This window comes from Chroicocephalus ridibundus, chromosome 1, assembly GCF_963924245.1.
Source record: "Chroicocephalus ridibundus chromosome 1, bChrRid1.1, whole genome shotgun sequence".
In the NCBI taxonomy this organism is placed as follows: Eukaryota; Metazoa; Chordata; class Aves; order Charadriiformes; family Laridae; genus Chroicocephalus; species Chroicocephalus ridibundus.
In genome coordinates, this window is record NC_086284.1 from 93,684,232 (window position 1) to 93,711,572 (window position 27,341).

The window sequence follows — 27,341 nt, forward strand, 5'->3', positions numbered from 1 at the left end:
AGCAAAAATATGTGCTGTCTAAATCATTTGAATCACTATTAGAAAATGCTCCAGACCATGGAAAAGTCCTGTGGGACTCCCTGTTTGACTGAACCATTCCTGAGCATGTTTTTCAATATTATGGTGGTCATATTCAGATTATCTTACTCCTCTTTTTTTAATGAGGACAATCAGATGGGACACAATCAAAAACCAGACTAAATAGAAGATATATCACACCTGCTATTTTGTTGCTGTCTATTGCCAGTTATTCCCTAGCAGATAAAATGACAGATTATGGGATTGATTTAGTTTATTACTGGCAAATACAGTTCAGTAATTATCCTCCAGGAATTTCAAAATGTTTAATCAAACCCTGTGTATTAAAGAAAAAATTATTATATACTGCCAGGTGGGGGCTTCTTTAAGTAAATTAGGTATTTGCTCTTTTTTCCAGCACACTGGGGATCTTTATCATTCTCTGAGAGTTCACAAAGATAACTATTTCAAAACTTATTACAATTGACTTTCATAATTTGCTGACTGGATCACACCTCTTACCTTTGACCTTGCTCCTCTCCAGTTCATCTGGTTTTGTTAGATTTGTAATTGTAATTAGAAACAAGAAAAGACAAGGCCAATTGAAGGAACTCCGCTGTATATTAGGAACATCACAAAGGAGTCCAACACACAGTACTACATCTGCGTCACTGATTTGAGAAAAGGCAAAGTAAATCGAAGAAGAGGATGGTTTTTACATTTCAACCCCTACTGAAATCAAGGGAATAAAACTTAGACATGTTTTCTAACAAATCAGTCAACTGCATTCAGCAATACCTGAAACCTGTAACTGTTACGTTGAAAATTAAGCCTCAGTGGAGGAATATCAGAGGGTTTTTTTGGGGGAAAAAAAAAAGACATATTTTGGTTTATAAATAAATAAAAATATTTAATTACCTTAGCAAACTGTGCATTTATCCATTTTGTGAATGTTTTCTTTTGAACATCTTCCCGTTCATCTGCCAGAGAAAAGTAAAGTACTTCATTAGAATTATTCAACGAATAATACAGTATTATTGATTAAAGTTTCAGTCTTGGTTTGTAGTAAAGCTATTACTAATCATTCAAATGCATTCAGGGCACATATTTGGATGTATTCTGCCCTTGACAATTACATCAATATATTTTTGAAAGCCTACAGGCACCCTTCGCAGTCATTATCTATATTCCTAGCTCATCTCACCCAATCTGTGGTATCTTAAAGGTATCTTACACATAAAGGTACAACTCTTATGTATTTTATGTAGGTGAGAAGAGAAAGGTGCCTTCAAATTAGAACCTAATAAGCATTTGCTTAAAAAGATCTATTAGGCATCATCTCTGAAATAATACAGAAGGGCAGACCTCTCTGTCTGACAAAGTCAAACCAAACTAGAATTACAGGGCATATGTGGAAAAGGCTGCACAAGGCTGCACAATGCTTATACTAAATTAAAGCTCACTCAATGCTGTCTTTTGAAGTAAAATTTGCTACATTTCTTAAATAAAAAGGAATATTAAATTCCCATCTGAAATGTTCAGCAATTAATAATGTTAATGGATTCAGCTGAATTTGAAAGGCAGGTATCGATGAGTTACATGAGAAATGCACATCATTAATAATGTACTTTGCTTTCCCTCCCTCCACCCCTCCAAGGAGACAAGACAAGGCAAATCTTTTTGATACAAATATATCTTTTGTTCTTAAAAGCTCATCTTAATAGCACTTTAAAAGTGCCTTTTCACAAGAACGTTTTCCATTCTCAGCAATACAATACACTCACAAAAAAGTAATACTAGATTTTGTAAAGCTACCATTTCATTGTAAAAAACTTCTGCATAGAGGAAGGTGTGTATTCTAATTGCTTTCAGATGATCATGAGTGAAAAGACTGACAAAGCAACTTGAAACATGCCATAGAAGTCAAGCCTTATATGCACTCTGCCACTAATATATGAATATTTGCTACTATAAACTTTCTAGACCTCTCCCACTGCCTATCCCAAATAATGCTGCTTGCTTCATCCCTTGGCTGAAAGTGATATTTGAATAGTTAGAGAGTCAGCAAAAAGCAACAGCATGTGGAGGAGATGCATGCTTTTGGTAACAAATGATACTAAATCTGTTAAAAAAAATATTTTTCCTCACAAGCATCACTTCCCTCTTTGTTGACTGTTAGTAAGCTGTTTATTTTATAAGTTTTGACTTAGTCCAGCCATGTGCAATACACAGAAGACGGGAGAAGGAAAATGCATATTGTTGGTGGAAGATACATTTTCAATCTGATGTTGTGTTGCAAACTTCTTCAGCAACTTCACATAAAATGCTACATATAAATAGCTATTTCTGTTTCATTATCTCTGATAACCACATGCAACCTTAAAATGGAGTAGAAGAGTATGTGGGATTTAGCAGGGAAAAAGAAAGAGGCAAAAATGCTTCTCTCAAACTGTTCGAACTTTCTGTTTTCCACCCCAGGCTTCTGTAATAGAATATTCAGTAACAGCCTGTTTTTTGATTTATTTTTTTCCCCCATAAAGACATATGCCAGAGATTTAACTGCTAGTCACCAATTAATTCATGTCCATTGAGCTAACAAAAAGCCAGGGTCTCCTGAGGAAAATGAGAGTTAAACATACAATTTAAATGTTTGAAACTTATTCAAAGTTCAGGCAATGCTCTGCCACCTTTGCAAACACAAATCTATTCCACTGCTGTTATCTTTATGTAGAGATCATTTCAAGCACTTTTATCTCTAGATGTTTGCTCTGACAAGTTTATATCACAGCAGTCTGTTAGTGGCAGCCTCCTAATCTAAAAAACAACCAATCTTTTGGTAATGCACGGCATGATTTCCCCACAGTAAGCATGATTATTTTTTAAAAAAAAAAAAAAAGATGTTCTCCTAACCCAGATTTACGGATTGAATGCTAGATGTGGAAAGCTGAATGACATTTGTCTGGCTGCTGTAGAAACATGCCAAGAACGCTCAGCTGCCACTTTCATAATGCTGCGTTTATACCAGATCCTTCAGCAGCGAGCCGATGAATGCCCTTGCAGGTGTTTTTACTGTGAGGCAATAAGAATAATCAAATGGCCAGGCAGGTAATTCCTTTGGCTGTTCAAAAGTAATATAGTACGTTTACGTCTTTTCTTTCAAGCTGGAAGAATTGCAGAATAGCATATTGTCTCTCTCCAGGTTAAACCTAAACATGAAATACTGCACGGATCCTCAATGGCTTTATCACAGTAATGATGTGATCAACTTTCCACAGCAAAAACGTGCTTTTCTCAAAATGCCGGACGTTGAGTGGAACAGGCTTAACCTCCTTTCTGTAGGTTATCAACTCAGATAATGAACACACTGAGGTCTATAGAAAGCCTTCCAGAAAAAAAAAAAAGATACCGACCTGTGAGATTTATCTGATTTTCATGCACTAGAGCCTCTAGTACCACTGAATAGACCTTGTTTTAACTAGAACACATTCACAAATGGCACTTACAGTTCTGATATATTTCCGGTAGGATAAGCATCCAGCTTTGCAACTACGAATGCAAACCTCTTGAATTAGCTAACTGCACATTTGACTTTAAATGTATTACTCCCGGCTAGAGCTCATAAGAAATTATGGCCAGGAAAGAAAGTGCAGTATTAATGGAGCTAATCATCTGATAAAGGACAGATCTAAGATTTAATCAGGTGGCAAGGCTAATAGAGACAAGTGGGACACTGAAGAATGCTTAGGAACTTGCAATCAGGATTCAACAGAACAAAGATGCTATTATTAATGGCAAGTGGTTACCAGACAACTTTCCTAGATACTCAATAAAGTAGTTCATGTTTGCAACCTACTGCCCAAATGAAATTCCCTTCTGTTTTCCACCAGAAAAAAGCATTATGTTGTCCTCTCTTAGTAAACTACACTTATTATTATACCTATTTTTCCAACACCACCACAAATACCACCAAATATATTAAATAAAAACTGGCAACAGGAAAAAAAATCTTTTATATTTGATATACTCTAAATAATATTCTGAAAGCATACAGAAGTGTTAACAAGTCATAAAAAAGCAATACTTTTAAGCAACGTGAGCTGACAAATACAAAGCAGATTTTAAATGAATTTAAGTTCAGAAACATACAGTATAGATGTCATTACGTCATTTCATTTGTATGATATAAACCACTCTCCCACAATAAAAATGGAGTGGGGGGAAGGAAGCTTCCACTCTTTGGGGCATCCTTCCCTATTTTTCTAGAGGATCTTCAGCCTCTCTTACCCTTGACACACCTGAATAAATAATGCTTTCACACAGGATGGTTGAAGTTGGAAGGACCTCTGGAGGTCATCTTGTTCAACCCCCTGCTCAAGCAGAGCTACCTCGAGATGCTTGCCTGAGCCCATGTCAAGTCTGGTTTTGAATATCTCTGAGGATAGAGACTCCACAGCCTCTCCGCTTATAGACTGCAACATCAAGACTGCATCTTTCCTACCATCTGCATTCTGCCTTCCACAGACGTGGGTGGTGGTTTCCAATGCAAGTAGCCTAGGAAACTCTCCTCAAGAGCAAGTACAGCCCATTTTTGAAAATTAGAAGACTTTCAACAAAAGTACACTGGCACTTTATGGGTATGGGAAATGAGCCATATCCAAGCTTTAATTTCAAACAAACAAACGAATCATTGTCTTTAAGGTGTCAATAAAGACATTACATAATATGTGTAGAATATTTGAAGTACTGCAAAGACAGACAGTGACAGGAGCCTTGGTTGTGTAATAGAATATTTTACTCAGTCTTCAGAAAGGAGTTCCATCACAGGTTGGAACACGGGAATAAAGGAAACTTGTCTTACTCTGTTACACAGTGTTGCCTTGAGCTGGGTTAAACAATAACTGAATAGCTATGTTTTGTCTACCGCGAACTATTGGGGGGTGAAAAAAAGAAGACAAAAGCCAAAAAAAGGAAAAAAAAAAGCCCCTATACTAGCTGGGAACTTTGAAACAATGGTATTAAGACAGCTGTCAATTCCTTCATTCATGGCAACTGCAGGTTCATGGGAACACTGCACTTTAGAGAATAAACACATCAAAATTGCTATTTGATTTTCTAGCAGCCAAACAATGCAGATTTAGAAAAGGCCAGCATTTGCTTCAGTGAGTGGGAGTGAGTACCAGCAATGGTGGGAACACCAGGAACAAAAGAGGCCACAGATAGTCACATTATTGATACTCTGGCTCCATCGGCTCACTATTCTTAGAGATTTCCAGCACATTGTTACACTGCTCTGTCAGTAACTACAACTGCTGAGAAATGTTCCCTTCCCATTCTTGCTTACCTGAGGGGGGAAGAAGAAATCAATGCAATACAATGACTGAATGATATTTGAGTGGACTAGCTTTGATTTTCAGTCATTGAGGTCATCCAAGACATTCACAAGCTGACAGGAAATACAATAGATTGCTTTGACAGAGAGCCAATGATTTTAAGTCTATTGCTTATGTAAGGTAATATGTAGCATGCAATCCTTTGTCCATCTTCTATAAATATACTGATGAGCAGTGTGTTGACTTTATCTGAATACTGTTAAGACTCCCTGCTCCCTGTGCTACCCCTTGAGACTTTACGGTGGAACCTGAGTCAAATCATCATAATCAGAGTATCTCAGCCTTCTCAAAACACTGATGAACCTATTCAAAAGCTCGACAGAAATGAGAGAATTCAGCATCCAGAAAACCCTCATTAATACAAAAACCAAGTACAACTCAGTCCTCTGAGAAATTGTATTTCAACATTTTCTGAGGACATTTGGTAAAATTCAAGGCAAATTTAGGAAAGGAACAGGGATACTACTATACCAAAAAGACTTAATCTCAACTCTGTTCCCTCTCCACTCCCCCCATCCCTTCCTTCAAATACGAGATCTCAGAGAGAGGGATTCCATTTGCTGCTCAGGGGACAGAGGAGTGAACGGCTATAAGATGCAACTTACAGGATTTCTACTGACACCACAGGCCTCAAGCTGAGAAAGCCATGTATTTTTCTCATTTCATTATGTTAGCTGGAATTGTTCTCTCATTATAAATGTTTAAGGGAAACTTCTTCCTGACTTTTCTCCTTTTTTTAATTCTTTAAGGCATTACAAGTGTTTATACAAGGTCTCATTCTTCTGACGTAACTTTGCCTAATTAGCTATGTAGGGAAAAACTACAGAGTGCTTTTAAGGACCGGTATGGAAGTCATGAGGTAGAAAAGGAGCAGGAGTGGCACAAAGGATAGAGAACACAATGGAGTGCCAGCCTGGAAGAGAAGGAGAAAGAAGAAAAGAAAACAACAACAACAACAATGAAAAAAGATGAGGAAGAAGTGGCGTGGAAGACAGAAGGGGAGGGAAACACGTTTCCGTTGGTTTGGGGGAAAAAAGGGCAAAAGACATATGAATAAATAGAAGTGGGATGGGAAAAGGCAGAGACAAACAGTTTCTGGAAAGAAAAAGAGATGAGGCATTGTTTGTGATACCTGGTAGCTAGAAGATCACATGCAGGGAAGCAGTCGATTTGAACAGAAAAACTACCCAGCATGTGCTACAAAAAATTTGACTAGCATCCAGAAATATCAGGATAATGCAAACAAGCTACATATGTTCACTAAAACAATAACAGGCAGCTGTGAAATGTACATATAGGTTTAAACAAATTCATATTTGCTGCATGTTTGTTAAAAACATCACACCCCTGCCATTTCTCAGCCATATCCCCTAAATAAATCATAGCAGGTACAACTCCCAAGACAAAAGCAGGAGCACAATTCCAATGGAATTTAAATAATAATAATAATAATAATAATAATAATAATAATAATAATAATAATAATAATACAGAAAATAAACAGAATTTCAGTTCACATTTCCAGAATATTTTAACAATGGAGTATTCAGCAATATTTACAACATGGGGTATTCAGCTCTAATTCATACATTTGTAATGGAATTCCCAGAAGCTGGCCTAGTCTTCCTCTGGTCTACTACATACAAACACACTATGGGAACTGATCATACTTCTCCATGTCTATGGATTTGACCCAGGAGGAAAAAGCAGAACTGCTAATAGGCAATAACCTTCCTGAAGGGCCTCATGGGCTGGTCTTTGTCTTCTTGCTGGCTGGCAGTAAAGTGGAGTAGCTAATGACTTAGCTGCACAGGTTGCAAAAAAAGTAGAGAAAGCATCAATGAACAGGAAAAAAAAAAAAAACCCAAAAAATTTTTTTTTCTCTGCCCTGAAAAACTTCCAAAGACTTCCTTCCTTCTGATTTTGTATAGGATGTAAGTACTCTTTGGAAGAGGGCCCTCATTTCATATCTCTTGTCATCAGCGGTTAAGGGCATGGGAACGGAGCGGCAGCTGATTGCTGCTCCAATCTCATGTGGTGTTACAGTGTGGTGTTACACCAGCCTCAAATATTAGTGACCCATACTTGCCTTGGGCTTTCAAGAACACAGACTCGGACCAATTTTGAACCACAGTCTACCAAAAATACCCTGGTCTCCTAGTTATTGACAGCTTTGCAAACACAAGCTTTACTTTTATTGTTGTTTTTCTTTTATTCTTTTCTAACCAGCAATTAGTTTGGATCCGGGAAGTTTTTCCAAAAGGGAAATCACTCATAAAAAGGGCAACTTAAAAAGCCCCAGTGTTTCAATATATCAGATTTCTCTGCAAAAAATAAATAATTTCTCAAAATTTAAGAACAAATCTCCGCCTGAGAAGCTGGTGCTCAAAAGGGGAGGAGTTCAGCTTATGATTTAAGTTATCTTTACATGGAAATACATAATTATTCATTTAGATATTCAGCTGTATATGAGCAGTGTCCCCCTTTTTATTGATTTTTCAATGTCATATGCAATGACACTGCATATGAAAAGTAGACTTAATAACATATTAATAGCATCGCATATTTTAGCATCACACCGTCATTATTATAATATTTTCTGAGCACTGTAGATGATATATTACAGTTTAAAATGAGGTAACATCTTTGCCTTCACTTAAACCCCCATGATGGTTAGAAGTGCTATACCAGCTGAAACCACTGCATTTTGCTGGAACTTGCAGAATATCATACAATTTAACCATATTATCAACTTTTCAGCAGTCAGACACCGAAGAAATCATGTTGCCCATGCACACAACTACCTTTAAAAATGCTAATAAAGATGATGTAAAAGCATTTTTTTGTTAAAAGTAACAAAATGCATTTTCAGGGTAGGTCTGCTTAGTGCAATAAACTATACTGAAATCATTAAAAATTCACAATTTGGGGAAGGTTACCAATGTTACCAAAATAAGAAAGAAAAGTAGTATGAGGAGTTCATAGGTACTATCTTCATCATGTCAAATGAGTATATTTGGGGAAAATATACTCCACAGCCCAAAGCTGCAGTTTTCACTTTAACTCTCATTTCCCAAGGACAACTAACGACTTGTAAGGTCTTTAGCAGAGAGATCACACTCCGCTTGGAATAAGGAAGCAACGGTTGCTGCTCAGCCCAATTCTGGTCAGTGGTCTGGCTTGGACAAAAGGGTAGAACCTAGCTGACGTTTGAAAAAAAAAAATAGGTTTAACTTCTTTGAAGGAGTGACTAGGCATGATAAACAGATTAAATACGTCTTGACTGTATTAACTCTGGTTTCAGATGGTCTTACTTTTAACCCATTTTCGTCCCTTCCCAGAGAAAACAGGAATTGTTAGCAGAAGAAAGAAGGAATCAGTATCAGAGATATATATAATTTTTTATTTTTTTTTTCCCTTTTCAGAGCACATGTGTATTTTCATAGGCTGCTCCTTGTGGAGGAAGGACTGCAGCATCAGGGAAGATTGATAGGCCCAGGCAGGGAGCGTGGCAGCAGCGGTCCCTCTGCGAGCCCTAACATACAGCCAGCACCGGGAAAATCCTCATCAGTTAAAGACTAATAAAATTGCTTTGTGTACAGAGGGCATTTAGTGACAACCCGTAATAAGCGTTGTTAGTCCTCCGTACCAATGATCCGAGAATTGCTGAAACTAATTCAAAGTGAAAGCGAGTGCTCTCACCTCGGCTGCTGTTACCACCCTGGCTTGAGGTGAACCCCAGCGTTATAAATGTTCCTGTCACTGTTGCGGGAAAAGTTACATACCAGAAAACAGCAGCACTGGCAGATCCTGTATTTCAGCAATGTCACAAAAAAAGTCCTCACAAAATAAGAAACATGTTTTTCAAAAGCTTTAAACGGCCCTAACCTTTACGGTTTTCACCAGGAAAGTTCTTATATGCCCTGTGAGGACGAAAACTGTGATAAAGGAGCTGTGGCCAACAGCAAACTTTGCTTGCCAGGACATGGAGCCTGTAGGTTTCTTGACGTGCGTTTTTTTTGGTGATTTTTTTTTTTTTTAGTTTGTGTTTTCTAAATTTTAGAGGGCAGATCAGCATTTAGTTGATCAGCAGGCCACCTCAGAGTAAGCTATAACGGAGGTACTGCGTGGGAGTACTATTATAACAGATAATAACTATGTAAAATAAAAAATTCAAGATTATGTAACTAGGTAAAATTATCCACAATTCTCATATTTATAACGTTATGAAAAATACACAATTATTTCTGTTTTGTTCAAGAAACAGTACATAAATGCTTACTGTTAGACTGACCGTACCTTTCCTTAGCTGGAGATTTTTACCATCTAGGTTTCTATTTATGTTCAAATGCAAACAGTAAGGACAAGGCACTAAGGATAGTAAGGTTTATTCATGAGCCAGTCACAGCAGCGTACATCAAAAAGAGAAAATAAGAGCCCACAAACTTTCTGAATGATAGACTGTCAACCAATAACAAATGAAGCTGAAAGAAGCATCAGGATTTAAAACAGGTAATCAGAGTCTAAAATATGACACTAGTACCTGACGTTTCACACAAGCTTCTCATGTAAAAATGAAATTGCCGTACTGTTTTCAGCAAATGCCACCTAGTGATTACATAGTTGCAAAGCTTGGAAGTGCTTTGACTTCTATGTATTTTCTCCCAGGCTTTCTGATGCGCTTCTAGGAAAAAAGCAGACAAATGCTCTACATCGTCTGTATGATCACAGGCTGCCAAAATTCGTGTCACACACGTGCAAAACACAGACAGAGGAGAATGGGTTAACCATACGTGGAGACCAACATTTGTTTCAGTTTGTATTAAAATATTCATCACAAATAACCATGCTAAGTGCATAATTGTGGCTAGAGCTAGTCTGCAATATTTCAAGTTCTTTTTTTGTTCCTCTGTCAAAAGCAATTAGAGAACAGGCTGTTCTAGTCTGCTTGAGTGACTGCTGTCTACTTTATTTCATCTGACCCAATTAGTGTCTGAGTTAATTAGTAGAAGCTGCCACTGAGACATGTATGAGAGAAGTTTGTGATTAATAAGACCAAGATGTTAATATGCAATTGTTTACAATATACGCACCCTGTTCTTAAAGGGACGATACTGTCATAGCAAAGCTGATAACATCTACCGGCCCTCAGGTAGGCTTCACCTTATTCTACATCGTTTGCAAATCTTCGAAAGAAAAGAAAACATGCCCCTAAGAACAGCTGTATAAATTAAAGGTAAGTGATCAGTGTTTTCCACACTTTTTTATTCTTATTTGAAGTAGCTAAGGTAATGATGAATGCGTCTAATTATGATTTATTTAGTTCAGAAAGAACTATTACAGACTGCGTGTTCTCAGGTCTCTTGGTTTCCTCTCACCATCCCCAAGCACCTCCCTCTCTCTAGGGGAGAAAAGAAAGGATAGACAAAGAGTAAGATAAAGCATTTATAAAGCACCTGTTGATATTGATAAATTGGAGGTGTGCGTGGGGGTGGTGGGGGGGAGCTAGAATAGATAGAATAGACTAGAATAGAATAGAATCATAGAATCATTTAGGTTGGAAAAGACCCTTGGGATCATCGAGTCCAACCATCAACTCCACTCTACAAAGTTCTCCCCTACACCATATCCCCCAACACCACATCTAAACGACTCCTAAACACATTCAGGGATGGTGACTCCATCACCTCCCTGGGCAGCCTATTCCAGTGTCTGACCACTCTTTCTGTGAAGAATTTTTTCCTCATGTCCAGCCTAAACCTACCCTGCTGCAGCTTGAAGCCATTCCCTCTTGTTCTATCGCCAATTACCTGTGAGCAGAGACCAGCACCAACCTCTCTACAATGTCCTTTCAAGTAGTTTTAGAGAGCGATGAGGTCTCCCCTCAGCCTCCTCTTCCTCAAACTAAACAGTTCCAGCTCCTTCAATCGCTCCTCATAAGATTTATTCTCCAGGCCCTTCACCTTCCAGTTTCACAAGTACTTTATACTGTTTGTAGTGGTTCAATTGTACAAGTGATTGAAGAATCTTAAACTTTCAGGAGTACATGATAGACAGGGTCTGAGTGTTTAATTAATTAGCATACTAAAAGTGCTTGTCTAGTATTACCCCACATTCGGGGATACTGCTACTGTTAAATGTGTGTCCCTACCCCCTATAATAAAAAGCATTCTTGAAATGAAAAAAAGTCCTTAAATTTCTAGACAGTTCATAAGCAACACTTCACACACAGCCACAATGCTTACTGTAGACTGTAAGTAGTTCTTCCTTCAGCTTCTTTTTGAAGCTTCTAATTTTTCATTGAATATCTTTAGTTGGGAAGTGACTGAAAAAACTATTCAAATTGGAAGAATATTGGGGGAGGGAGGGTTGACTCTTTTTGTTATTAATATATTGAAAAAGGAGAACACAACAGAAATCAGTTTTACTCTTCATCCGGAACACAGTGACCACCATTACAAAGAAAATGCAAGGCGCTCTTTAGTATTTTTAAGACAAAGTGTGTTAAAACTAGAATTGAGCAATGTGTCCAGATCCACCAATAGTTCCAACTCCTCTTTTCCCCAGAAAAACAGTGGGGAAAAAACTATCATTAGATGGATCAGGCATTATAAGCTGTAGAAATTACATCACTGTACACAAGAGAAGGACTTTAGGTGATGTACCATCCTTGTCTATCAAATTGTACAGTGGATAGCATTGGTTTCTGGGCCAATTTCTGTCTGTCAAGTACTGCATTCAGAAGTAGTCAGCCTACGACACATGGGGGAGGTGCAGGATCCACTTCTTTTTAAGCGGCCAGACATAGGTTCCACTTAGGAACATTTTAATGTCTACAGGAACACTGGAACAACATACTTTGCCACATGTTATTAAATGTATCATTTACAACTCTGCAGATACTTTTCAAATTGATTTTAAGTTGTCTAAGGAACTAACCAAAAGTAGTAAGGAATCCTATCTGAAACCCATCTACCTGGCATTACTGCATTGGCAGCTGTTAAATCTGAATACCCAGTTTGGGGCTAGACACAGAGTTCACCTTATTGCTCTCTACAACTGCCTGAAAGGAAGCTGTAGCGAGGTGGGGGTCGGTCTCTTCTCCCAAGTGACAAGTGACAGGACAAGAGGAAATGGCCTCAAGTTGTACCGGGGGAGGTTTAGATTAGATATTACAAAAAAATTTTACACTGAAAGGGTTATCAAGCACCGGAACAGGCTGCCCAGGGAAGTGGTAGAATCTTCATCCCTGGAGGTGGTGCTTAACAACATGGTTCAGTGATGGTTTTTGTCAGTGTTACGTTGATGGTTGCACTAAACAATCTGAAAGGTCCCTTCCAACCTACACAATTCTATGATTCTATGATAAAGTGCAACATCTAAAAGTTATCTTGCAAGGGTGGAGTAGAAAGAATTGGTAAAAATAAAAGGAACAGGGACATAGAGATAGCAAGGAAGAAAGAAGAGAAAAATAATTTCCTTATCAATATATTGAGCTCTTTTTCCATGCTGGGGAAGGGGGAAAATCAAAAGGGGGAGCAATTTTTAGAAAGGTAACATCATTAGGTTTTGTAACATCTCCTTGAAATTATTACCCCACCTCAGAATATTTGAGGCACTAGTGAAATACTTGTTAAAATTTGATTTAAGATGAGTACTGTTCATTTTCTCATTGTGTGGGTATTGCCTGAGGAGGTTACGAAAATATTTGCAACAGCAGGATAGATTATTTATCTATTTATTTTTATTATCCATGCAGTTCTCATGCCCTCCCAACTGAAACTATGTTTTTCTGGCTACACTAGACATGAACATTTTAGATAACTAACACATTTGCTGCCTGTATGTATTCTGTGCATTGATCGGGGATTTTTCATTTCATACATCATTCAGAGCTGCTTGCAGTGAATGATTTCATATCTATAACATTAAGTGAAGATTAAGAAATATTAGTATTGATGTTAGGACAGTTACCTATTTTAAACATTGATTTTGATTTCAATTCAGTGCCAATGCATCGTGTCTACTGAGAGGAACTGCATTTCCTTAATATAGATTCAGTACAGAAAGAGAAAAACATATATTTGTCATTCTTTTTACAGCTGTTCTTTTCCGGTCTAGACAACTCAAGGCAAGTATGACATTTCACAGCATCATAAACTACATTCAAGAAACATATTGCTATTCTATTCCAATGTTTTTGCAACAGTAAAGAAGAGTAATTTTCTTTGTAGCCTAATGCCTTCTAGAGATACCTCAATCAAACCACATAGGTATTTTGATCACATCCATCCTAATAGAGAAACACAAGTGAATAGATACTGGAACTTAAGTTTGGGCTTCTACCCTGGAGGACTGTACAAAAGACCAAATGAAAACATCCAGGGCTGTACAGGCAGGAAAACACCCAATCTGGCAGAGGGAGGGAAGGGAGGAAGGAGGAATACATCGCTAAGAGAGACACTGCCCTCTGCTTCCCCTGCCCTCGGGAGCCCAAACCAGTCCTATCAGACCCCAGTAAAACATCTCCCTTCACAGCCTGAAGCAATGTTCCAGGCAACTGCTCTTTCATGATGCATCCTAGAGTCTCCCCATGCATTATGTTTATATCACAATATTCAAAATGTGCATCACGGACATTTCAGTTCTGGAAATAGATCTGATATCTACTGATTTCCACTAGGAAGTAGTTCTCATTTGACTGCTTTTTTTGCATATACCTATATTGAAATCTATAGGTATTTTTTGAATAAAGTAATAACAGAAATGAATTACAACAACATTACTACAAAAAGGACATGTATTATAATTTAAAAGATCTGAGCATGCACAAATGCTACTGAAGTCATATGAGAATCCTTAGGTGTTCTAAACATTTGAAATCAAACTTGGAAATAGATTAGGATTTAATGGATGCTTTCCAAGACAACTGTATTTCTCCAATTTATAACATGCATTAGAAGACATATTTTAAAAGTTAAAAGGAAAAAGTATATGTATTTTATTAGTGAATTTTCATACTTCTGGTAAGTTCAGAATAAGCATTTCATTGAACAATGGCAAAATGAGATGGGAATGGCAATGCCATGTGGCAAACAAACAACTTTTTCTTTTACACAGCCTTTGTTTGACAAGGTTGAGAAGGTTTTTGTTTTGCAGGAACCGGAATTACGTGAGTAAGAAGGGGACCTAATTCTAATGCCATTTATATCCCATTCAGTAAGTTTTTCCAGTGATCAGTTTAAAGCAGCAGCTTCTTGGTAGGAACATGCCAAAAGCAATATTTTAGAGCAGAAACCCAAAATATATGTTAAACAAATGTAAAAATACATGGATAGCTTAAAGAGAGAGGAAATGAGGATTCATGTCAAAAAACCATTGATAAAATCTCACCCAAGAAGCTGAGACTATTACATTGTGGCATTAACAGGTGCTAGAAAATCTTAAAGTACAACCAATTTGAATATTCAACAAATGCAGTCAAACTTCAGAATAGTTTAAAAGTAAACTTAGTACACAAAGTGAATTCCATATGAATTAATTACTTTACTGTTACAGTACCTTTAATACTTGGCAATTCTCTAGTGGTTCAATTCCATAATCTCAAACAGCTGTATCAAGTGGAATGAAATAAACCCCATACCAAAATGGAGATCAGATCGAGTATGCCTCTGAATAACTACACAACCCAAAATGTAAGAAAAGCAAATTGGGCCACCTACAATGTCATTTGACAAACATTGAACAATGGAGCAAGGGCAAAACTTTCAGCTACTTCAACACCAAAGCTAAAATCTAAACAGCAAAGTAAGAGGGCTGAAAAAGAATTTGAGGAGAACTTGCATCCCTGCAGAGGTTGCACAAACCAGTAGTAAAAAGTACGTAAGAAGCAGGAAGCCAGATAGCAAAGCTGGGGGATGAGCACTGGGGGATTAACAGGCCATTAAAGACACTCATCTTTGCACTGGTCTTTACTGCTGAAGATGCTGAGGAGATTCCCACACCTGACATGTTCATTGTAGTGAGTAGATCAGAGGAATTGCATCAATTTGAAATAAACTGAGAGAAAGTATTAGGCCATATTAGTAATTTATATGGCAATAAATTACCAGGGCCAGTAGGCATGCTCAAGACTTATGAAGGAATCCCAATGAGAAACTGAAAAATAGCTGGCCAAGGCATGTACCCTGTCATTACCAATGGCAGCTCAGCCAGTATGGTGGTGGGTTGCCAGTGCAGAACCCATAAAAAGGGCTCCAGAGAGGATCCTGTGAACTACAGACAAGCACATTTTATTTCCATTCCTGTTAAGATGGAAGTGTCTGTAACAAAGAATAAGATCACTGGACATGGGAATAAACTGGGAATGAGTCAGGCTAACTTCACAGTCAAGGGAAGTCCAGTGCTGGAATTCAGTGATTCTGTCAGCAGGTTTGCATAAAGAAGACCCAGGGGACATCATATACATGTGTTCCAGCAAAGCCTTTGACAATGTTCCATGCCCGAGGTTATTAAAGAAGCTAAATTTCTATGGGACTGGAAGAATAACTGCTTTACATACAGAAAGCAGCTTAAAGAATACCTAGAAAAGGGTAAGGCTTAAGAGACTTTTCAGGATGAAGACAAGGCAACAGCTGGGACCTCCAGGCACCCTAGCAGGGAGGAAACAGAAGGCTCTTTCAGGCCATGAAAGGCCTGAAACATCATTCAGTAGTCAAGAAGTCTGGGAAGCCCTCACAAAACTAAGCAAGAAAAAAGATGGCCATTAACATTGAAGATTAAGTGCTGCCTCCAGAGAAAACTGTTCTAAACAATGACAACATGAGACTGAGCCCAGATCTGGCAACTATAAAGAGGTCCTGGATTCATTGTTGCCAGTTCTCTGAAATCATCTCAATCTGCAAAGCATATAAAAAACGTCACCTAACATGGGGCATCCCTACATGTGCTGTGAACAAAACAGAAGGGATCATTTTGTTCCTATAAAAGTCTGGCGTGCCCATACTTGAAGGGCTGCATGAATTTCTGGTCTCCACATCTCCAGGAGGACGTAGCAGAGTTAGAGATGGGCAAGCAGAGACAATCAAGGGGATGGAGTTGCTGCCTTATAAGCAGATACTCAAAGATCTGGGACGCTTTAGTTTGGAGAGGAGAAGGCTCAGGGGAGATAAGATGGAGACGTGAAAAGCGTGAAGGGGGTGGAATGAACTCCCTGTTCATTCCACCTGTACACGAACCAGGGAAAACTCACGGAAATAAGAACATGTTGGTTTAGAACAGATCAAAGAAAGTACTTTACCCATTATTTATCAGGAATTTCAGACAGCACTATACGAAACAGTTCAATGTATCCACCATTAGAGAACATATATTTCCTCTTCCCCTGCCCAACCCAAATGTAATTCCTATTTTCTTCAAATTTCTCCTTTAATTTATTAATAATACACCTCCTTTGCACACTCTTTAATCTCTTCTATGTTTTCACTCTCCAAAACACTAACACATTGAACATACAAAATTCTCAGGCCAAATATGTAAAAGGATGAAAGAGAATTTATAAAAGTTAATGGTAGAACGGTATGCAGATGGATCCGAACACAAGTATCCTGAGGCAGCACTTTGCTTCAGTACCAACTAATTACTGATATCCAGAAGCTGCAAGGTATTATCTACCATGCAAAGGATTCCTGTTTCACATTATTGCTAGATGTACATTTAGGCTAATTCAGTGCAGATAAGGATTAAGAAAATGAGAATGACTTCTGTATTTTCTCCTTTTACTCAACTCACAAAAGAAGAATTCTTTGGCCAACGTAAATACAAAAAAGAAAGTATATTTTTGAGAATTTTGAGAAATGAGGAATGAGCTGGCTACTCTTCTAATATTTGCAATGCCTAACAACTAATTTAGCAACCACGTAAATAATGTCTATGTTATTTTGGTATTTCTACATCACTAATTGTCAGGCATTCTTCATCAGGATCATCAGCTTGATGACAATGACACACAGAGGTTAAATCACTTGGATATCTAATTAGCCATCAGGAGCAATGCTTCTATGACATTCAGGCTCCACCTAACCTCACAACAGAATCTGGAGAGTTTGTAACCAAATACTAATTTTGGAAAGCAAAAACACTGCCATTCTTGTAAGAACAAATAGAAAATCATGCAGCAGGCAACTAAAGTAATAAAAGTAACATGAAGAAGATTTCTAATGAATACAAAGGAACTCACAAAGGTCAAATTGACCTGACTGTCACATTTCAATCAATGCAAATGGAACTCTTAAAATTCTTTTCTCCATTTCTATTTTATTTTCCCAGTAAAAAGGAAATGGAGTGCATTTCAAGTCTTTGACATTTTTTCACCATTCATAGTTCAATCTTGAATGGAGAAAGAACTTTGGGAATACACAGTTCTCCATATTAAATTGTCTAACACCTGAGGAGACCACTCTGCATAAAAAGTCATCCTTTTTTAATTATTTCCGTTCAAATCATAATCAAATATAATACTCAAAGATATGAAGAAAGCTTAAGATAGCTTCTAAATTGTGTTTGTTCATATAAGTGGGCATGTAGATGTTATGTAAAAGGATAAAAAGCAGATATTTGCCTCCTGCTAGGTTTATACATTGTAAGGAACTATCCAGAACACAGATTGAAATTTTGGACTAAACAAAGTGAGCCTGACTACTGACTTAAACATAGAAAACTTTGATCTTCATTTCCCATTTCCCCATGAAGCTAGGTGTGGTCACGAGAAAAAAATTTCCAGTGCTAACAGCAAATATATTGACAGAGGACTTCTGTCAGAGTTAGGCCGATGGTTGGACTAGACGAGCTGAAAGTTCCCTCCCAACCTAGGCAGTTCTATGATTCTACAGTTCTATGATAACTATTCATTGGGGCAGGGGAAGAAGCAGGCTAAAGAAGCAATACAAATACAAAATTTTAAAAGTATGACTATACTTTAATGTGCCTTTAATTATCATCAAGGAAAAAGTGGGGACTTACTCTCTTAGTAAAAAAAAATTATTACAGTAAGTGGAAATACAACTTAATGTTTCAATTTTGTCTCTACAGACCTGCATTAACACTGCAAGATAAAACTGTAAGGTATGAGACATCTGTTTCCATTCACGAAGTTTTTTAAAACTTTACACACAATTAGATGAATATTATTTGAGATTTTCAGTTTCACTATGAATAGTGAATAATCAGAGAAACATGCACTAGCTGTTCTAATTTTTATTAGCTTAATGCTCGCTGCTATGCTTTTTTAAATATGTTTCACTGTCATCATTGGCTTGTACCACATAAACCTCACATAAAATATGAGAATTACTTGAATGACATAACTTTCAACCAACCTGTATGACAGCTTATCATCAGCATTTAAGTATCTTAAAAGTTGAAAATGTTTATAGTCTCAGAAACAGGAACAGTTAACTTAATTCATCTTCCTTTTAGCTGTTGATTTACTTAAATGCACTTGATTTAAGGTGAGCATTTAAGGGTTGGCTGCTTTTTATTTTAAAACGGAACAGATGTACGCCTACGTTTCAACATACTGCACTGTCAAGACACTCCCCACAGCACTCACATAGTTTAAGGCTCTACTAGAACATACACATACACAGGAACCTGCTATATATTTCAACTTTGAAAAATGAAAATAAAAATTATACTTTATGGACAGAAGGGGGGGGGGGGGGGGGGGAGGGAGAAAAAAAATCCTATTTCATGGATATCACAAGTCACCCTCCTGGCTGGAAGGAGGGGAAAAAGCAGTGCCATTGCTTGAAACGATGCGTGTTGCTGGATTACTACATATCATTAGTGAGGATTACAGTCTTGGCTGACTAAGCAACACAAATTGAAATAACTGCAGCAAGTATAATGCTAATGCTAAGAAATAAGCAGAATGACAAATAAGCAAATGACAGAATTATTGCCCGCTATGGGCTTGTGAAGCTGAATAGCTTTCACAAGTTATTTTCCCATAGAACTTTACATCTTTGAAAATCTTTCTATACTTTCCTAAGTAACATAGAATTACTAGGATTACAGTGAGAGCAGTAGAGAAAAAGACTCAAAAGTTGGCTTTGATTTTTACTGCAAGTCTTGTCAGAAATGTAAGCATTCTACAAGTTTAAGAGTTGAGATTAGATATTACTTTACAGAGTGAATTACTACTGAGATTAGATGCTTTTTTAGAGAATGAATTATTACTGCCAAAAACATTCCAGGTATTAACATTTTGTGCTCTTGCTTACACCATACAATGATACAAAGATGAAAAACTGAAAGTGAATTAATTTTAATTCTACAAAATTGGAATTCAGCTAGACAAACTGATTGTTAATTAACACAGACTTGCTATGCACATTCAGAAGACTATAAAAACAAAGACATCAACAAAGTGATTCAGAAGTAAATTACAAACAATTTTAAAAAAATCATCATGAGGTAATTTTCAAATGCATCCATATTCAAATTTTGCAGTATTTGTATCAAGTGAAATATGTCTTAAGTAACTACCCAAGGAACCAATTCATGCACACACACATACACACAGATATACATGCTTAAAATAGTGAAGTTTTGGGGGTCAGTTCTGGCCTTCAGATGACCTTCAGAGCACTCTGTGACTGATCAGTTGTGATAGAAGCAAAATAATCACGCAAATCACGCATATGATCTTCATTTGTGCAAGTATTCAAGCAGCCACGTTTTTATATTACCTATATGCTAACATAGCTTTCCACGTGTTTCTGAAGGATGGCACATAACATCCAATGATGTTTGATGGCTTTTATTAAACTCTTCAAGCAAGAAGTGTTCTCCTCACTTCTAAGTATTTACGAAGATCGTTTTCAATTCCAATGACACTAAAGTGAGCATTAAATGTGGGTTTTGTTCCTTAATCCATGATTTAATCTAGGAACATAAACTTTAACCTATATGTGTAAGCAGCTCTTTTTAACTTTTATACTGTGTATTTGATTGCAGCTGTCTTTTTCAATGTTATTACTGGCTCTCATCTTCACTTTACAAACTGCAATTAGGCTTGATGGTTAAAGTGCATGAACTATATTTCTGAGAGCTGTTACATGTAACAAAGGCCGCAGATTGTGTTATCGCATATATTTTTCCTATCACTGACTATTTTTTGGCAAGCTCCTGTCTGCGACCACTGAGATTAATTAGCGTCTCCACATTTTTGTGGAAGAGGTATATACAAGGTATAGGAGACAAATAATGAAATCGCCAACTATCAACAAATACTTCAAGTAATGAGCCACACCAATCAGGACTTCTCGTGAACTTGCAAATGTAATCCCAGCAGAAATTCTTTGTAAATGCCTGACCACTTACCTTATAGCTTGCAACAATTAACGAACATTTTATGCATGCATTGTGTTAACACATTTTAGCTGTTAACCCTCCACCGCCTTTAACGCTTCAAAACAGTTTTTCAAATTTCTTTATATTTTGCACCCTTCTGAAAAGCTGCTGTTCCTGTAAGTGAGAAGCTACGTAAGCCCTGCCGGGTCTGCCACTTCTGGGTCTGCAAATCTAACCCGCCATGCACTGTGTTACAAAAAGTCTCAGCACCCAAAAGGTATTCCAGATGTTCTGGGTACCTGTAAGTTAGCTGTGGTTCAGTGTACAAGTCCACCCACCTTCACCCTCTACAAGGTGGGCTGGTGGGCTTGTACCCCTGCTGCCCTTCTCCACAAACCGATACTCATCTGCAAAAGATACCAACAGAATCCAGAGTGCTCAAAAATTGCACCAGTTATGCCACTGACATTTACAAGCAAGTCATTAAATGAAGGGGATATGAACAGAAACATGTCAAACCAAGAGAGTAAGCCCCAAAGAAGTACATGCAAGAATCTTGTCTTTCTTCTTTATGATTTTTTTTTTTTGGTAAGCAAAAATTTTCAGTGAGTTGATCAGACTTTCAACTGAAGGCCAAAAATTACATGGTGCTGAAGCAGCAAGCAGCACGGCTATTGCTCCCAGAGCTCCCTGATATAGCTGTTGTACCCACTTATTCACATCCAAAGAAGTGAAAAATGCTTTTGCGTTGATGTTAGAGATGTATGAAAATTAAGTTGGTTTTTTATTCAGTTTGGGGGTGGTGGTGGTTTGGTTTGCGTTTTTTTACTCAAAAATTAGATGAGGACAAGACATTTTATTCCTAATTTACATGAGCAGTTATCAACAGAGTTGTAAAAAAGACTGTGTAAGGCTATGCTAGTTCATTAATTAAATGCATAGAAACACCCCTAGTCAAAAGGTGAATCCATCTATAGAATTCCTATTAAGGAGACGAATTGCTGGAAATACAATTTGTTCTTTTACAGCAAGTAAGAAAACCATCTATTGATTCAAATGTTATCTCCTATTTGAATAAAGAGTACCATTGTTACATTTAATTAATACAATGAAATTGCCCAGTCTATTCTATTAGTTGTTTAATACAGTTAAATAAGTACTCTAAGCTCCTTACAAAACTTCGAAATAAAATTAAAAAGTAGTGACATTTCTTGGCATCATAAGGTATTTTTTCATTTATTTTAGATACTTAATTTTCTGCAATATTCCGCTTCCTAACTAGCAGAGAAGCAATACATGTAATTCCGATATCCTACCACAGTAGTTACCAAAGGCAAGTCTCGTTTATTGATCACATTAAACCAAACACAACTGCACTTGCAATATCACTGTACTAGTCTCTCTACTAATAACACCGTAAGACAGCACAAGCTTTCATGAGGCCTGACTGCTCTTGCTTCCTTTGCAAAAAGGGGAAAGAACCTGACAAGATGCAAGAGTTGCTACCTAACAGAACCAAAATAACTTCTATATGTTAAGCATATGTGCACATTTTTGCACATGCATTACAGATAACTAAATGACAAATTACATATTCGTACTGACAAAGGCCCATTTCTGAAATCCTATACTAAGAAATGGTACCAAAAACCTACCTACTTAAAATGTGTTGGTTTACTCACTGATAAGGGAGATGTGCAAGAAAGAAGACTTTTTTTTTTCATATTAATATACCTATCTATGTATCAGGACAGATACAAAGCAGAACTCTTGATCTGGTCCAATTTGCCTTATCCAGATCATAACTAAACCTTCTCTAAGCTACGTGTGCTAGACTGACTTAGACTAAATTAGCTGAGTTTATTACAGCATGCGTGAAGGGCACTAGTGAGACAACACACTGTTCACAGGAGGATTTTCCTGCAGTACAATAAAGCAGAAAGCAAGGGGAGCCGGGGGGATGAGAGCAGCACCTCAGCTGTTGCTTTGCTCTAGAAGGCTTTTTCCTTGAGGTGGCCAGAAGGGAAGACACCGTTCCCTCAGCAGCTGGGAGTAACTGTCTTTGGTTCACAGCAGTTTGTTTCACTTGCCTCATCAGTAAAGAATAAAAGCCAGAGGCTTTCACGCAATTGGGCCTTAATCAACCAACAAATAGAAAATTGCCCCAGATCTGCAAGCGGTCGAGTATTACTGTGAGTTGCCCCCAGACAGCACATCAATCAAGAGACAAAAGATAATTGCTAAGGTATCCTACTGAAACATATACTGAAACAAGTACCGTAAATATTCACTACAATTCAACACTTCAATCTGATGAAATATTTGTACTACTAGTATTTAGGCACTCGGGCTTTACCATTGCAAATACTCCTAATGGAATAAGGTAGAAAACCCCTCGATTTTGTATTTTCTGTGTGTATAAAACTCCAACTGAATTCTACAGCTTAAAATGTAGCTCTGAAAACATAATTGGAAATACATATTATGCTGGCTAATTCAAAGTTGACTTTGAGATGAGGAATTAGTACTGGTAATTTCAAAATATGAATTGAGAACTACAAATATTTGCAAATCCTCAATGTGTTAATAATTATTCACTGAAATTTGAGTAATTGTGGATGATTAATGTGTTGAAAAATTTTGTAGTCTGTTCATAAACAAAGACCTCCAAAAGCTAAGAACAGCATTTTAAGCAGATGTATACAATTTAACAGTGCCAAAATTAGTAACCTTTTAACTAATCACTTACTAAATAGCTATTTTTCCTAAATATAAAACATTGCCATTAATTCAGCTTTTATAAACTGCATTTTTGAAGTGGATACAGAATTTATTGTGGCCTTATTTTGTCTAACTTTGTTTGCAATATATCCGAAATCATCTTTGTGAAACTAAGTGAATAATTTTAGTTCATGCCAATACAGAAAGACAACAGAATTTGGCTCCCTATGTCAAAACCTGTCATACAATAACTTCAAAAATTAAGAACTATTATGGTGATTAATTTGCTGCACTGATTTACAACAACAAATATGTAGATATGATGCACCAGTATCACTTAGGTACTGTATCATCAATAAACATATGACATCTTTATTAAAAAAAAAGATTGAAAATTATGAAGCTACTCAGCCATCTGTGCTGTTAGGACTGCAGGCTTTCAGCATTATTTAAAACAGACTAGCTAATACACATTCCTGATATATAATTAAAAGTGAGGTGGTTTTGACTAGAGGATGTTATTTCATTAAAGTTTAACATGGGTAGCAATTGCAACTATTCTACCAAATTACATATGCAAAAAGAAACCAGCCATTTTTCAGAAGTAATCTGAGTTTACGTAGAAGACAAACCTTGAAAGGAAAATGCTTAGAATACAATCTTGGTTTTGGCATCTTTGGAAGCGCCTTATTTATTAAGCAGATTTATCTTTTCCATCAGCATCTATTACATCTCTCAGAGTGGTGTCTTTCGGCTTCAAGAGGCTGAAGCTACGTTAAATTTTTGTGCATTTTCAGTCTCTTGTCCTTACTGAGATTATTATTAGCATAAAAAGGTAAGAATTATGGTTAAGCTGTCTTCATATATTTCCAACAGATATATTTGCAACTTTTCAAATAGAATTCTGCAGTTAAAATTGAATGAATCCTTTAAAACATTAAAAATATAAATACAAGTAAATACGAAATAGAAAAATATATCTTCGAAAAACATACTCTTCTTGGATTCACAAGATTTTACTTCCTAAAAAGGTTCTTCCCACTTAATGATTGTATTTCAGAGAATTTAATAGGCATTCACATGAGAAAATTTTGTAGTTAAGTGTCTAGAAGACATACAGTTTCCTACCTAGTGCTTGAAATTACACTAAACCTAATTTTTAAATGGACTTTAGGGGCTATTAGCAAATATCTAGAGAACACACAATTCTGAGAGCTCTCACCTGGTCTCAAGATCTGGGTGCCTGAAGGAATCCAGACACAGAAAAAAGCACTCAATAGCAAAAAAGGCACAGATTCATTGTGAACTTATCTTGATGTTACTTCTCCTATACAAATAAACTAAGACCCTCAGATCTGATGATCATTACAAAAGCCTGTGATCATTTTCTGTTCACTTCCAATCAATGGCATTCCTATACAGGAGGAAACTGGAGAAAGTCAAAGAGAAAGCTGGAGCTTAACTAGGACCCAAATGCCTACAGATCTGCCTACCCAAATAAACTACACATGCACCCCACTCCAAGTCCAGAAGTAGCCCCCCAAATCAGCTGTATGTTTGAAGTTAAGGTCCATTTTTTAAGCAATTGCTCTACTAAAACACGCGTTTGGCTCGGGGAAAACAGAAGTCCATATATAAAGTCCGTATTTCTGCAAGAATATTTTCCTAAATTCTCATCAATGCTTTCTTAAAGTCTTTTCCAATGAGGAAATTTGAGCTTTCAAAGCCTGGATTACATTTGGAACTATCAAGATTAGGCAGAACTAGATTTCCACACAAAATTTAACACCATTTCGTAAATCTGTAATTCAAAATCCCACAGGCTATCCTTGCCCATTTTGTGCCATCCTCCTATAGAGAAACACAAGGTGAACCTCTAAAAATGAAAAGCAACAAGCAGGTAAATTTCACAGATGTCCTACAATACTCATCAGACTAAAATTTAGAATGGTCATATCTCACAGGTCAAGTAATCTAAACTATTAAAAAGGAGTGAAAAAAAAAAGACATTGAAACCCAGATTGAGTTCGCTGTCTATAACCTATTGCTTCCAGCAATTCATGACCATACTTGCTAAAATTATGCATGTTTAGCATGTATATTACCATAGCAGCATCTCTCCACTTCTTAGCTTCCTTTTGCAGGGCTGTATCAGAATATGCTAAATAATCATGGTTTCTTTTTACGCTGTTCCCAAAGTGCTTCCTTTTCCAGGCCTAATTAGAGCTGAAATTCAATGTAATTAGTTGAATTTAGAAATTTCCTATGAAAAAAATTTGATCTGCAGCTTCCCATCGGCTTCTATCATGGGGAAAAAAAATCTGCAATGGTTAAATATCAACAATATATTTGCAGCTTTTCCAAAGATATTTCTCCACCATTAAAATACAATAGAATGAAACTAGCAGTTGGAATAAAATTCAGGCTGTTCCCGAGTAAACCCCCAATAAAGCCAGCTGGGATAAAGGCCCGTTAGATTCAGCTTTGCAGACAGAATTAGTGAAACACCAGATATGACATCCTAATAGAAGAATATGTTCATATAAAGTCACTTACTCCTAATTCATAAATAAATAAATAAATAAAAATAAATAATGAAAAGCTGCACACATCAGATTTCAAGGATAACACTCCTGTAAAAAAAAATTCAGAAATCAGATATAGGTTTTCCAACTAAGCGTTCCTCTACAAATATGACTGGACTGAAATGCCTCTTGAACCCATCTTCTATTGAAATACCAGTTTCATAAACTTTTAGAAACATTACTAATAATCTATAAAGATTTTCTCGTATAGCGTAAAAGCAACACATTAAAGAAAAAAGTGTTGGCTTTTCCATAGCATTACATTTGCTATACTAGATAGTAAACTATAATTTCCAGAAACCTCAAGGTATATACATTCATATTCTATTAACTACATATAATCAAATGTCTAGTAGAAGCAAGCTTCAATGAAGTATTATATCAACAAAATTCAGAAATACGAACAAATAATGTCTTCATCACATATAAAAAATAAGTAGGTATGTTTGATTTTTTAATTAAACGCCCTAACATTCTTAATTGAATTTCAGTTTTCCTGCTGCCATTTTGTTTTGTTTCTAGTTTTATTTTCATGCAAAGCTTTCTTTTTCCCTTCTTTTATACTATCCACAGTTCTAACAAGTTGTCGCAGACTTGAAAATACATTGTTGCCATTAAGAAGAAGGAATATTTGAACTGAAATTATAAAAATCATACTCAAATCTTGCTTGTGCTGTGAAGAAAGGTCCATTAATTTTCTTCTAGGCATGGTTTGGCTGACTAAAAGCTATCTAAATATGCAGGTGCATGATGGCACAAAGCACTGAACAACATAGATGCATACCAAATTTAGAAAATTTAACATATATTAATGAGACTAGTAATTTTTGCTTCATCCACTGAAAACATTTAATTAGATGTGCATATTCTCCAAGCAAATGATTGCTAGTACAATCCCATAGCAGGATATATGAAAGTAGTTTTATTTACTGAATTATCTTTTTGACTACTATAATCAAAGGATTATTGGAGCACTGAAGACATTTTTCAGAAAGTCTAGGGTCAAAAAAAGAAAAAAAAAGTCATTCACAGTGTAATATTTCTGCAGCCTCATATTCTCAAGGTTCATTCTATATTATTGTCATACCAAAGAAGTTTGAGAACAGTTGGATGAACAGTAACCACCTCTTGTTATGCTCTGCCATACAACGGGGCCCATGCCACAACAGTTTCCATGACTGAAAACCCCCTAGACTTTTTCCCTTCTTCTTTTAGGAAGACATGTAATTACTGTCTTTTCACTCTGCCTTCAAGAGACAACATCCATCAACTT

General features: G+C 36.8%; 1 protein-coding gene across 3 annotated transcripts in view; it reads right to left on the reverse strand.

The window, feature by feature from the left end:
* The window catches only part of DMD (dystrophin), a 1,176,878-nt gene that overhangs the window by 993,350 nt on the left and 156,187 nt on the right, over window positions 1-27,341 (reverse strand). For all 3 annotated transcript variants that reach the window (XM_063343608.1, XM_063343591.1, XM_063343600.1), the window contains exon 2: window positions 937-998. In XM_063343608.1, the coding sequence (XP_063199678.1) occupies window positions 937-998 (62 nt within the window). The remainder of the gene's footprint in view (window positions 1-936; window positions 999-27,341) is intronic.